The sequence below is a fragment of the Equus quagga genome, chromosome 7 (assembly GCF_021613505.1).
Source record: "Equus quagga isolate Etosha38 chromosome 7, UCLA_HA_Equagga_1.0, whole genome shotgun sequence".
Lineage (NCBI taxonomy): Eukaryota > Metazoa > Chordata > Mammalia > Perissodactyla > Equidae > Equus > Equus quagga.
In genome coordinates this window covers 40,052,667-40,066,498 of record NC_060273.1, presented here as the reverse complement: position 1 = coordinate 40,066,498, position 13,832 = coordinate 40,052,667, and the positions used below count along the sequence as shown (strand labels likewise).

Below are 13,832 nucleotides of genomic sequence, written 5' to 3'. Positions count from 1 at the left end.
GGGGGCTGTCAGCACGTCTCAATCTGGGAGGGAGAGAGAGCTGGTTGGCAGCAAGAGGTGGTCTTGCAGAGCGCCTTGCAGGCCATGAAAGGGCCTTGGCTTGTCCTCTGAGCTGGAAGTCACCGGAGGGTTTTGAGTAGAGGTGGGACAAGATCAGACACAACTTCTTAACAGGATCCCTCCGGGTGCTGAGTTGAGAACAGGCCACATGGGGCAAAGGCAGAAGCAGGGAGAGCGGTCATAGGCCGCTGCTGTCATCCAGCTGAGAGATGACAGATACTTGTCCTGGAAATCCTCCCTCCATGGCCAGGAGAGGGTTCCGAGAGGCTCACCACCTTCCAGGTTGGAAGAGGGCAGAGCAGGACCAAGGAGGGGAAGTGACAGGGTCTTCCATCAGAACTATCCAGAAGGAGAACATGCTGCCACAGGGGCTAGTGATCTCCCCACTCTGAGATGTGCAAGCAGAGGGTGGATGGCAACTGGTTGGGATGGCTTAGAAGGAACTGAAACTCCAGATGGGGAGTCGGGATAAATGGCCCCAATACTTCATTGATCCTTTCATTGATCCATTTAACAAATATTTCCTGAGGGAGTATTATGGACCAGGCGCTGGTCTCGGCTCTGGGATTCCTCACTGCTGTACCCTGTCCTCATGGAGCTGACATTCAAGCTCCGAGAGGCCGGTCTTCTCACTTCTTCTCAGACTTCTGGAGACGTTTGCAGGATATAAACAGGAGACGGTCTTCCGTGGGCATTGACTCTCCCTCATTCATGTGGATGATAATAATAACACACTTATCTAGTGTTTACTTCGTGCCAAGCACAATTCTAAGTGCTTTATGTATATTAACTCACTTACTCCCCACAACACCCGCCTCTCCAGGCCTGTTATGAGGATTTAAGAGTAAATGTACATAAAGCACTTGCAACAGTGCCTGGCAAATAGCACTATGGAAGAGTTATCACAATATTACTATCATCCTCTTTTTATAGAGGAAAAATTGAGGCACAGAGAGGTCAACTAGCCCAAGGATGCATCGTTGGGGAGGTGCGCAGCCAGACTGTCTGTCTCCAGAGCCTCTGCTTTCAGCCACTTTTTACTGTGTGGGTGACAGATGCACCCAGCCTCTTAAGTGCTCCTTGCTGCTGCAGACACAGGTTGTAGTGGCTCTCTGAAAGGTGAAATCCTGGCAGTTTGTGCTCTGCTGTCTTCACGCACTCACACCCTGCCAGGAAGGTCCCCATAAGACACCCCCTTGACCCTGCGTTCCCTTCTAGATGCCATTTGCCCTTGAGAGGGTCACCTACAGTTGCTGTCTGTCCCTCCTCCCCTCCCACTTACCTCCAGCCCCCTGCCTTTGGGCTCCTCCTCCCCCCATGCACCCCAGGCTCACTGCTGCACAGACTCACTTGCCTCCCTCGTTTCCAAGTCCAACACTTGCTTTCCAGCGCTCTTCTTGCCTTCCCCTCAGACCTCCTTCTTGAACCACTCTTTCTCTGCCAATCCAGAATTCTCACCAGACTCTCCTTCTTCCTCGACAGTGCCTCTTCCTTTGCCTGTCCCTCATCGGCCTGCTTTCCTTCTACCCTATGGCAAGCCCCAGGCAATGCCATCCCCTTTGGCCTCTGCTGAGGACCCTCTGTCCTCTATCTGCCCTGCCTTCCCCCAAAGCTACACAACCACATATCGCACTGCCACTCGACCTCTCCCTCTGAATGTTCCACAGCTCCCTTAACCTTGAAGGAACTGAAACAGACCTCATCATTTCCAAGACTGCAGCCCACAGTCTTCCTCCTTCAACCTGACCCTCATGCTCCCCATCCCCAGGAAAGGCACCACCATCCAGACACTTTGCAAGCTGAAAACAGTCATTTTCAGCTCCTCCCCACTCCCCACTGCCCTATGATATCTGTTACAGAGGCCTGGCTGGTTGACCTTGTAAGATCAATCCCCGTGGTCAGTGCCTGGTCCAAAGCCCCAGTGCACGGTTGCATATTCTAGCTGTAAGTCCTCTGGTTCTTCTGTGTGAGCTCCTGCCACAGCATGGCTACTGACAGACGGGTGGTGTGGTTCTACCACCGGGAAGCGAACCTGGAAGTGAGAGTGCCAAACTCTAACCACTAGGCAATCAGGGCTGGCTCTCAGAGCATCCCCTTTTATATATCCTCTTGCATTAGCTTCCTGTATCCCTTACAGCTGCTTCTCAAACTTAAATGTGCATTTGAATAACCTGGGGGGGGGGGGGGGGGGGGACTTTAAAAACTCTTCATGACCAGGTCCAACATAGACCAATTAAATCAGAACTCCTGGATGTGGGGTTCAGACATCAGCATTTTTTAAGGTGATTGCAACATACAGCCAAGGCTAAGAACCACTGTAATAAAGACTTTGAGCTGCAAATAACATGTCTGGGGCTCGAGTTAGGTCAATCAGTGGCTCTGAAACTTTAGCATGCATCAGAGTCACTTAGCGGGCTTGTTACAATACAGATTGTCAGGCCCCCACCTCCAGAGTTTCTGAGTCAGCAGGTCTGGGATGGATTCCATGCATTTGCAATGGTGCTTGTCCAGGGCTCACACTTTGAGAACCAATGCTTAAACAATGAGGAAATTTATGGTTTCACCTAACACAGATGCAAGGGGTAGGGAGGGCTCCAGTTAGTGCAAGGTGGATCTTCAATTGCAAATTGAAGTTGTGCTTCCATTCATTCTTTGGCTCCTGCTTTCTGGTGAGGCCAAGTTTCCCAGCAGATGTTCAAGGTGCTTTGGGGCTGGGCCCCGCTACCCCTCCAGCCTCATTTCTCTCCACAGCCTCCTTCCCTTCACATTCCAAGGAGTCCTGAATCTCCAGTGGTTCTTGGGATGTTTCATTCGGCTTTGCCTTCGCAAGGCATGATGAGCCCAGGAGGGAGGCGGCATAGGTTTTTCTGTCTCCCAGCACATGCCCCCTCCCACTGCATCCTTTCCTATGGCACCATCTGCAACACTCACCCAGACCAGCTGGCACGGTCACTCCCTTCTGCACAGGAATCACTTACTTCTACCTCCACACTTTTGTTCATGACTCACTTCCCACCCAGAATTCCCTCCTACCCTCTGCTTCACCTTTCTAAATACTCACCCTAAAGGGACAGCCAAGTCTCACTGTCCCTCAGGATCCACCAGCACATCTCTTTCCCTTATCTGCCCAGCTTTCCCAAATCCTGCTTTGTGTCATTAGCTGTCCTTCCGAGTATTGGCCTTGGCCTCCAACTGGGCTGTATGACACTTGAGGGTGAGGGCAAGGCCTTTCCACAGCCCAGTGGCAAGGTGGGAGGAGCATGGATCTTGGAGTGTAGCAGACTCCAGTTGGACTCTGGGTTCTCTGGCTGGCTTCCTTGTTGACCTTGGATAAGTTACTTGACCTGAGCCTAGTTTTTTTTCACCTGTTTACGTTAGTTCATAGCATCACTTGTCTTAAGGCTGCTCTAAAGATCAACTGAACTCATCGATGTGAAAGAATCTTGTAGTCTCAACTGAGCTGTACAGAGCTGAGCCCTACTCTTGCTTCTCCTTGTCCCCACATCAATAGATTGGAGTCACAGACCTGCATGTGTCCCTAGGTTCACTCTTCACCCGCACAACCTCTGGAAAGTCACTTAATGAGCACCTCCTAGAGCATCAGTCTCCTAATCTGTGGGATGGGAATGTGAGAAAATGCAATGGAATGCAAAGCTCAATAAATGTCACATGCAAAATGCTTGGTGAATGAAATTCTTCTTAAAAGTACAGCTTCGTCTCTAGGTGGTGGAGAAACTGGTCCATCATTGGGCCTACAGTTCTGAATAGCAAATTAAGGAGGAAAAATGCCAGGATGCTCTGGATACCTCCTCCCAGCCCTCCCCACCTCACTGCCCACAGCTGAGTCAATGCCAATCTCCCCTTCCCTCCAAGGACAAAAGGGAAGGAAATGAGGCCACTTTACTTGCTCTCTGACTGGATCTGTTTCCTCAGCCGGGGTTGCTGGCGTGTCTGTCTGTCATCTAGTCTCTGCAGCAGCCTCTCTCCTCAGAGAGTCCTGCACCATCTGGAGAGGCGCCCTCGTGGACATGGAAATGTTCAAATCTGGAATCCCTGGCCCTGGTACTTCCACTCGCTCTGGGGTGCGGGGCTGGGAAGCCCACAGAGCATGCCTATTCTGGGAACATTCCCTCTCCAGTTAAGCAGGTCTAATCCAAATTCTATCAAATTAGTCTTTCAGAATAGCTCTTTTATGGTGAAATCCGAATAAGCTCTGTAGATGGTATCAACGCCAATTTCCTGATTTGGATATTGTGTCACAGTTATGTAAGATGTTAGCATTGGGGGAAACTGGGCGAAGGGTACATGGAACCTTCCTGTTCATTTTTTTCAACTCCCTGTGAATCTATAATTAGTTCAAAGTAAAAAATGTCCTGTTAAAAATCTCATTTTCAACTTCCTTTCCACTCCCCAGCCACCCATTATCACTTCCCTCTTGGATACTTGCGACCACCCCCTGGTTTTCCTCCTGTCTTTAGTCTTGGCTCACGCTGGCCCTCCCAGAGAATCTCTGAGACCGGATCTTGCCCTGTCTTGCCCTGTAATAACCGGCGGGGGCTCCTCTCTGGTTGCGGGAGTGAGCCGGCACTCAAGGCCCTCCAGACCCTTCCAATCTTATCTGCGGCTGTTTATTTTGCTGTGCCCCGATTCCCCACCGTGTCTCTCCATCTCAGGTCTTTGCGGAGAGAGTCCCGCGCTCGAGCCCAGGACTACCCTTTCCCTCTCCATTAACTGTAAAAGCCCCGGAGTTTCCCGTTAAAGAGAGTAATAACGCCGCCTTGCCTCCCTGAAAGGATCCAGTCTGTGACGGCTGCAACAACGCCTTTAATAAACGATTATCAGAAACTTGTTCAAGGGAAAGCCTGAGCGGGGCCTGCACATCTTCGCCCCAGCCCTCGGCGACAACAAGGCCTCAGCAGCCAGGCCCCTCTAACGAGCAGGCCCCGCCCCTCAAGACGCTCCAACGGCCAGGCCCCGCCCCCGAGACGCTCCAACGGCCAGGCCCCGCCCCCGAGACGCTCCAACGGCCAGGCCCCGCCCCCGAGGCGCTCCTAAGGCCAGGCCCCGCCCCCGAGACCCTCCTAAGGTCAGGCCCCGCCCCCGAGACGCTTCAACGGCCAGGCCCCGCCCCCGAGACGCTCCAACGGCCAGGCCTCGCCCCGCGTGCGTGCGCGGCCCCGCGGAGGCGTGCAGGCGCCCGCGTAGCCAGAGGCTGAGGTGGCAGAGGCCCCGCCAACATGGAGCTGCCGCAGATCCCGGAGCTGATGGGGCTGTCGCTCTTGCTCGGGCTGCTGGCCCTGATGGCGACGGCCGCGGTAGCGCGGGGATGGCTGCGCGCGGAGGAGGAGACATGCGGCGGGCCGGCGGGTCAGTGGGGCGGGGGCGGGGAGGGGCCGCCGCGGGGACCGCGCTCCCGCCTCCGGGGTGGTCCGACCTGCGAGGGTGCCGGGGACCGCTCAGTTTCTCCTCGGGTGAAAGGAGCTTCGCTTCCCGGGACGACGTGCCGCCTCGCGGGCTGGTCGCGCGCCGTCCGGAGGCCCAGTGGGAAGCGGCGTCCCGCGCTGCCGCTGTCGGTGGCCGAGCCCCGGCCTCTGCCCGGGCCCTGCGAGGGCCCTGCGAACTCACAAGCGCGCTGCTAGGTCGTTACTTCATGAAAAAGGGGGGCGTTCATTCATGAGCGCTCGGACTAGCTCCCCGACATGCGGCCACCTCCGTGGGCTTTGAGGTCTTTTCCTTTAGGGAGTCCACTGTCGGGGAAGGAGAGGAGCATCTGAAAGTGTAAGGGAAAGGTAGAGCGTAAGAGGGTTCATAGAAGAGGTCAGTACCTGAAACGGGAAACCCAACGGTGGCAGGTCAGGAAATCTTCACTAAGAGACGGGAACATGTGAGAGGGGGTCCTGAGGAAGGATGTGTGGGAGTTTCCCCGGAGGCCGAGGAGGGAAGAACGCTGCTGGCAGGGAAGGCAGGGAGCCCTGAGACAGCACGTGGTGTGACTCCAGGGTGAGAGCAGAGGAGGGGGCTCAGCAGAGAGGGCTGGACAGGTAGGCAGAGGGCAGGTTGTGGCCATCTTTATGTGGGGGGCGCAGGAGTTGTTTTCCTGTAGGAATTGGGGAGCATCTGCAGCCATCTAACACATGCCGACTTTGTGCCTGGCCTGATTCTCACTTAAGTGAGCTATCTTATGCAAAAGTGACAGGCACTATTCCTGGCACAGGCTAGGTGCTCAACATGTTGACTACCTCTTGGTCCTGAATTCTCTGGGATTCCTTTGAGCCTTGAATGCTTGTGCTGGTACTCTGCTTGTCATTTTTGTGTATATTATCTCATTCAATTCTCCCAACTTCTCTTTAAGGAAACCAAGGCCCAGAGCAATTAAGTAACTTACGCATGGCCAGGGCCACCAGATTGGGTTGTGCACATTATTCCCTACGTAGGGATGACTGGCCAAGGATCTCTACTCCCCTGGCCATGCCATGTACCCACTGAGCTGCCCCAGCCCAGAGATGGTGCCTTTTCTAGTGTGCATCAAGGTTCTATATGGACTAACAACATGCAGCCTCCTTAGGATCACTCAGTGGTAGAGACACAATCCAAGCCCAGGTCTGATTCCAAAGCCTCTGTTTTTGCCCACATCACTGTCTTCTCGAGGATGGGCCACATCTTGTCATTTCTTGCTGCTCCACTCAATGCCTGGCCAATCAAAGGTGATCAGTAAATGCTTGTTGATTGAGTGAATGGATGGCTGACATGGCCTTTCTTTATAGGCCAAAAAGCAAATGGACTTCCCCTTGACAAGTCCTCGAGATCCAAGAAGCAGAAACAGCATCAGCGAATTCGCAAGGAGAAACCTCAACAACACAACTTCACCCATCGCCTCTTGGCTGCGGCACTGAAGGTACATGGGTACCCATGCACAAACACTCACACCCCTGCAGACTTTTCCTTTGTAGCATTCTGTGCATGTTACAGACCCCTCTGCTTCTGACCAAAATCAGTGGGGATGCCTCATACTGTCTCTTCTCATCACATCCCATCAGCAGCTTGCTGTTAATCCAGGCAGCAGGGTCCCAGAGTCATGGCTGCAGGTTGGGCTTCCCCATCTAGCCAAGGGGTCCCTGTTCACACTTCCTGCAACCCCTCCCCTAGAGCCACAGTGGGAACATATCTTGCATGGACTTTAGCAGCAATGGCAAGTACCTGGCCACCTGTGCAGATGACCGCACTGTCCGCATCTGGAGCACCAAGGACTTCCTGCAGCGGGAGCACCGCAGCATGAGAGCCAATGTGGAGCTGGACCATGCCACTTTGGTGCGCTTCAGCCCTGACTGCAGGTGGGACAGGATGGAGCCTCAGGTTTGCCTGCAGAAGCCCAGCTCCAGGCTTATGTCTTTCCCATTCCTGGTTTGGGATAGTGAGCGGGGGTACCCAGAGTCTCCCTTGGAGTGGCAGAAAGAGAGCATCCAGACGGCCTAAGCACCGCCCGGGGCTTCCTGAAGGGCTAAGCAGCTACACAGCAAGGAAGCAGAGAAGGAAAGATCTGTTCCCACCTGGGAAGTACCAAAGTCTGGGTCCCAGATTAGTCTTGGGAGCCATAATGGTTTTCTAAACCCTAGAGAGAAACCAAAGGAGCCAAAGCTATGAGAACTTTCTTCTGATAGTTCTAAGAGATTTTGAACCCAGGGGTTAAGTTCTGAGGTTGGACTGTAAGGCGTGAAGGGAGGTTTGGTTTTCCTCAGAGCCTTGCATAGGCCCTGGCACACACAGGCCTCCGTGTCCAAATGAGTGACTTGTCCACTCCCTGTCCCTAGAGCCTTCATTGTCTGGCTGGCCAATGGAGACACCCTCCGTGTCTTCAAGATGACCAAGCGAGAGGATGGGGGCTATACCTTCACGGCCACCCCAGAGGACTTTCCTAAAAAGCACAAGGCACCCATCATCAACATCGCCATTGCTGACACAGGTGAGAGGCATTGAGAGGGTGCAGCTCGCCCAAGGCAAGAGAGAACTGCCTCAGTTATATTTGCTGAATGAGTTCATGCTGCCTGAGAGTTATGCCTAGCCTCAGTATGGCAAAGGGGGTCTGCCTCTGGGCTCCCCTGGAGTCCTAGGAGCCACAGCAAGTCCCCAGGGGAAGCAGGTAAGAGCCACAGTCTTCAGCAAAGTCCTCATCTGTGGTGACCCTTGGCCTTGGAGGGGAGCATGCATACTTTGGACAGCAGAGGGCTTCATAAGCGTCTCCTTGGAGAATGACAGTTGGTCAGGTCATTGACCTCAGCTCCTGTCACTCCCCTCCCCACTCAGGGAAGTTCATCATGACTGCTTCCAGTGACACGACTATCCTCATCTGGAATCTGAAAGGTCAAGTGTTGTCTACCATCAACACCAACCAGATGAACAATATACATGCTGCTATATCCCCTTGTAGCAGGTGAGGAAGGAGAGATTTGGCATCTGGGACGGGCGAAGGTTGGGGCTGGGGGCCAGAGGCAGAGCAGAGAGCTAGCTTCACGTAGTGGAAAGAGCATATAATGTGGAATCAGGACACCTGGGTTCAAGTCCTTAGTCTCTATTTCTTCATCTGTTGTTTTTAAAGGTTGGGCTGGGGGCTTGGGGGTACTGCGTATCTTATAGCATGGCTGTGAGGATGAACTGAGGTTGTGTATAAAAGCACTTTTAAAAGATACAGTGTCATTTAGATATAAGATTATTAACTTTCTCAGGAAAGAGGTTTAGTGGGTTTGCAGGAACAAGCTGCCTTTAAAATTAAGTTTCAAAGGAACCTGGGTTGTATGGCAGGTTTGTGGCCTCATGTGGCTTCACTCCGGATGTAAAAGTTTGGGAAGTCTGCTTTGGCAAAAAAGGGGACTTCCAAGAGGTTGTGCGAGCTTTTGAACTGAAAGGCCACTCAGCAGCTGTCCTCTTCTTCGCTTTCTCCAATGATTCCCGGAGGTGAGTGAATCCTCTCTGACTTCTTACCTGATTCCTGGCCCTCAGCCCCTCTTGGCACCCTGGGTCCTTCTGCCTGTCTCTTTGGCAGCTCTGAAGTGGGTGGGGTGGCCAGCCCTCAGCAGGAAGTAGACACAGCAGTGGAGCTGGCTTCCTAGCTGGAGCCCCTAGTGCTGTCCCAGCACCCTCCCTTCCAGGGTGTATTGGGCCTAGAGCTGTGATTTTCCACGCTGCAGGATGGCCTCTGTCTCCAAGGATGGCACATGGAAACTGTGGGACACAGACGTGGAATACAAGAAGCAGCAGGACCCCTACTTGCTGAGGACAGGCCACTTTGAAGAGGCAAGCACCATGCCATGCCGCCTGGCACTCTCCCCTGACGCCCAGGTCTTGGCCTTGGCCAGTGGCAGCAGTATTCATCTCTACAATACCCGGCGGGGTGAGAAGGAGGAGTACTTTGAGCAGGTCCATGGGGAGTATATCACTGACTTGTCCTTTGACATCACTGGCCGGCTTCTGGCCTCCTGTGGGGACCGGGCAGTGCGGCTCTTCCACAACACCCCTGGCCACCGGGCAGTGGTGGAGGAAATGCAGGGCCTCCTGAAGCGGGCGTCCAATGAGAGCACCCGCCAGAGGCTGCAGCAGCAGCTGAGCCAGGCCCAAGAGGCCCTGAAGAGCCTGGGTGTCTTGAAGAAATGACTCTGGGAGGGTGTGGCAGGAAGGATCTTGCCTGCTGCCACTTTTCTTCCCAGGTGCTCCCCAACTGGAAACCTTTTGAAAAGAGTATCCTGATTTTCTTAATGGTGGCCCCTCTCTCCTTTTTCCCGTTGAAACTGTTCTTGCCTACTTAGATCTCTCTTCTTGCTGGTTGTGACTCCTGGCCTTACTAGACCTCCCAGGCTAATGACCAAGGTGCTTCTTTTTTTCCCGGGCCCAAGAGGTGGAATCTGTCTTCACCAGGCGCTGAGGAGAGTGGTACGTAGAAGAGAGAGAGAATGTGGTCTCTGACCTTGTGGCAACACACAGCCTGGTACCCAAAGAAGTTTGTAGTGGTGGAGGCAAACCATAAGGAACACTTGAGTACTGACCAGCACTTCTGCAGGGATGGGAACTGGGCTATCTTCCAATTACAGGACTGCGGGATAGTGTCAGGGAAAGGCTAGACTTAAGCCAGGCAAAGCTCCTAACTCCATCACAAAGTAATTAAGGGATTTCATTCAGTGCCTCAGTTTTCTTATTTGTAAAATGGAGAATAATCCTCTCTTGACCTCCTTACAAAGATGTTATCAGGGTAAGAGAGTATACAGTCCCTAGATCTGGAAGACAAGTGGAAAAGAGTAGTAATACATGTTATCTGTTGTCCACTATCATTTATTAACTACTGGGTGAAAATGGGTCTTACACAGTGTAGTTTGAAACTAAATTAGAAACACATGCCTTGAGAAGGTGAAGTTTCTGGAACTTGATCATGCATTTCGTATCTGGTTCTGCTTTAAGTTGTGTGGAGCAATCATAGAACCTGAAGATGGGGCTGCTCTCTTCCAAGAGTTATATCCTGTCTTCAGCTCCTCAAACATTTGAGTGCCTGTTCTGTGCCCATGACTGCACTAGGCACCGGAGAGTGATATGAAGAAGACGTGATCTCTCCCGTCAGAGGTGGCTGGTGGGAGAGAGGGACACGTGTCTGTTAAGTGATTTCTCTTCACTTACTCATAGCTGTAGAAGGCTGTCGCCAAAGTCAGGGCAAGGGAGGGGTCTAAATCAGGACAGAGGCAATGGGTTTGAAGTTGAAGGGACAGGTTTGATGAGAGATTAGGTATTTAGAAGTCTGAACTTCTGGATATGAGGACTGCTTGGATGTGGGAGGTGAAGGAAATGAGGGATCTAGGAAGACTTGATTGAGTCTAGGCAAAATTTAGTCATCCAAAATCAAATTCTTATTCCCTCTCCCTAAAACTGGGACTTCTCCTAGTTGCCTCCAACTCATAAATTGTGGTTTGAACAAGCCACAACCTTGGAGTTCTCCTTAATTACTCCCTTTTCATTACTCCCTCCGCCCCACTGCCACTACTACTGTCCACCCCATCAGAAAATTCTTTTGGTTATAGTCCAGATTATATCCTGAATCTGCTACTTCTCTCCATCTCTCTGTTACCAGCCTGGTCCTAGCCACTAGCACCTACTGGGTTGCTATAACATAGCTTCTTGGCCTCTCTGCTTCCTCTCGTGCCTCATTAAATCACTTTTCTACATAGCAGAGTGACCATTTGAAAATATAAATCAGATTATAGTGGTCCCACACCCTTCAAAGGCTTCTCATCACACTTAGAATAAAATCCAAAATTCTCACCATGGCCTTCAAGGGCCGTGTAATCTGGCTTCTTCCTTACTCTGTAATCTTGTTACTGCTCTCCCAGCCACCCCAACCTTGCTGTTCCTCAACCAAGCCAAGTTATTTCCAGCCTCAAGGGGGACTTGTGCCCATGCTGTTCCCTCTGCCTGGAAGCATTTTGCTTTTAGGTTGGCAGACTTGTCGTGCATGTCATAATTCAGTTCTCAGTTTCAGTTAGACTTCAGAGAGGCCCTCCCTGACCACCCAGTCTGAAGTAGCCCTTTCCACCAATCATATCACATCCATCACGTTAGCTTGCTTTATTTATTTTGTACTACTTAATGCTAGCTGAAATGATCTTGTTTGGATATTTGTTTGCTTCAGGGGTTTCAGCTTAAATGCTGTGGATATCAAGTGGGTAATGTAAATGCATGAATTGGGCCACAGTTGTCCGATATAAGACAGTAGGAAATGGGACTGAAGTGATCTCTGGGGGGGCGTGTGTCCTGGGTAAGGGGCAGGAGTGGCCGTTACTTACTATTAAGGAATCCTGCACAAGTTGCCAGTTGAGAGAAGCTAGGAGTTGGCAATTATAAAAGGAAAAAATTAAGTACCGTGTTGACCAAACAACACTAATGTGGGCCAGATGCAGCCCACCAGTCTCTCCTTGGCGGCTTCTGGATTGTTCATTAACCCACTGGAATGTGAGCTCCATAAGAATAGAATGCTTGTCTGTCTGACTTGCTCCGTATCCCAAGCACAGTACCTGGGACAGAGTAAGCACTCAGTAAGTGTTGAACTCAAACCAGGGGCAGCCGACAGACGTTTCAGTGCCCTCTGTGTATCCTCCCACTCCCGGTTTGCACTGTGGTTTTATGTTCCTGGTAAGAGGCTTCTGATTGGTAATGCTATGTGTATGGCTCCTGATGAATATTTGCTTTCTGGTTGTCAGATTATGAGACTCAAACACTTCTTTGCCTATCTGCTTGGCTCTGGCTTTACTCTCACTGTAGATCCAGGAGAGCAAGTGCCCAGAGAAGGTTGAGTTACTGGAGTCAGAAGTCTTCAGTTTCAGTTTCAGCTGGGTCATTACTCGCTTGAGACCTTGAGCAGATCACTTGACCTCTCTGAGTTTGCTTCCTCAACTGTAAAATGGGAATAAATCCTGTCCTGTGTACCTTGCGGGGCTGTGAGTTTCTAATGAGCTCAGTGAAAGCACTACAGAGAAGTCATTATGGAGACTTCCTGAGGACAGAGCTCCTCTCACTAAAGATGAGGCTGCTGCTCTTGTAAGCAAGGAGAAGGCACTTGGGTATTAACATAGAGCTGAGGCTGCCGTAGGTTTTGATCAGAAATCCTTGTGAGTGAAGGCAGCATTAATATTTTAATATTACTGTTTCAACGTCTGTGGATTTGAAATTTTTCAAAATAAAAGTTGAGAAATATTAAAAATGGCGGTATATAGCCTATTTTTACCAGTCATCAAAAATAGAAAAAATAGGGTCCCGCCTGGTGGCACAGTGGTTAAGTTTGCATGTTCTGCTTCGGCAGCCCACGGTTAACTGGTTCGAATCCCAGGTATGGACGTATACAGCACTTGTCAAGCCATGCTGTGGTAGGAGTCCCACATATAAAGTAGAGGAAGGTGGGCATGGATGTTAGCTCAGGGCCAGTCTTCCTCAGCAAAAAGAGGAGGATTGGCAGTGGATGTCAGCTCAGGGCTAATCTTCCTCAAAAAAAAAAAAAAAAAAGGAAAGAAAAGAAAAAATAGGGGCTGGCCTGGTGGCATAGTGGTTGTTTGGCAGGCTCCACTTCAGTGGCCCGGGATTGGCAGGTTCATATCCCAGACATGGACCTACATACTGCTCATCAAGCCATGCTTTGGCAGCGTCCCACATACAAAAAATAGAGGAAGATTGGCACAGATGTTAGCTCAGGGACAATCTTCCTCAAGCAAAAAGAGGAACATTGGCAACAGATGTTAGCTGAGGGCCAATCTTCCTTACCAAAAAAAGAAAGAAAATATAAGCCATGAAAGTACATTTAGAGACCTATTGATAGTCAGTTTCCATCAAGGTAATAAGAATATCGTATGTAAAAGATTGTTCTATAATGGGAAATTATAGGAGGTAAGTAGGAAGGAAGCACATAGTACTGTGATGAGTTATCAGTGATGGTAGGTTATTTCATATAGCATTAGATAGACCCAACATTGCCCCAAATTAGCCACATGTCTAGAAACTTAACAATTTGGAGATTCATATACTCCTCCACAAAATTCCAGAAATATAGGCCTTCCAGTGAGCATGGCTTGGTTTCAGCACACAGCTCTTAAGACTGAGTCCCACTGATGGGCACTGGTTGGCAGTGCAGAGCCAGCCACAGCTGCTGAAAGCATGATTCATACAAACCTCTGAATGTCTTCTGAGATTGTGACTGCATTTCCAAATCTTCATTTCTTCAAGCTTCCAGCTCTGATTCAGAATTCAGGGCA

At 51.0% G+C, this 13,832-nt stretch overlaps 1 protein-coding gene across 1 annotated transcript; it reads left to right on the top strand.

Moving 5' to 3' along the window:
* The first annotated feature begins 5,247 nt into the window (after positions 1-5,247).
* Positions 5,248-12,862, top strand: TBL2 (transducin beta like 2). Its single transcript, XM_046667408.1, has 7 exons — positions 5,248-5,427; positions 6,825-6,955; positions 7,207-7,391; positions 7,869-8,020; positions 8,362-8,488; positions 8,857-9,009; positions 9,243-12,862. The coding sequence occupies exons 1-7, from the start codon at positions 5,298-5,300 to the stop codon at positions 9,703-9,705; spliced, it is 1,341 nt and encodes a 446-aa protein (XP_046523364.1). The 5' UTR covers positions 5,248-5,297; the 3' UTR covers positions 9,706-12,862.
* Positions 12,863-13,832: the final 970 nt, after the last annotated feature.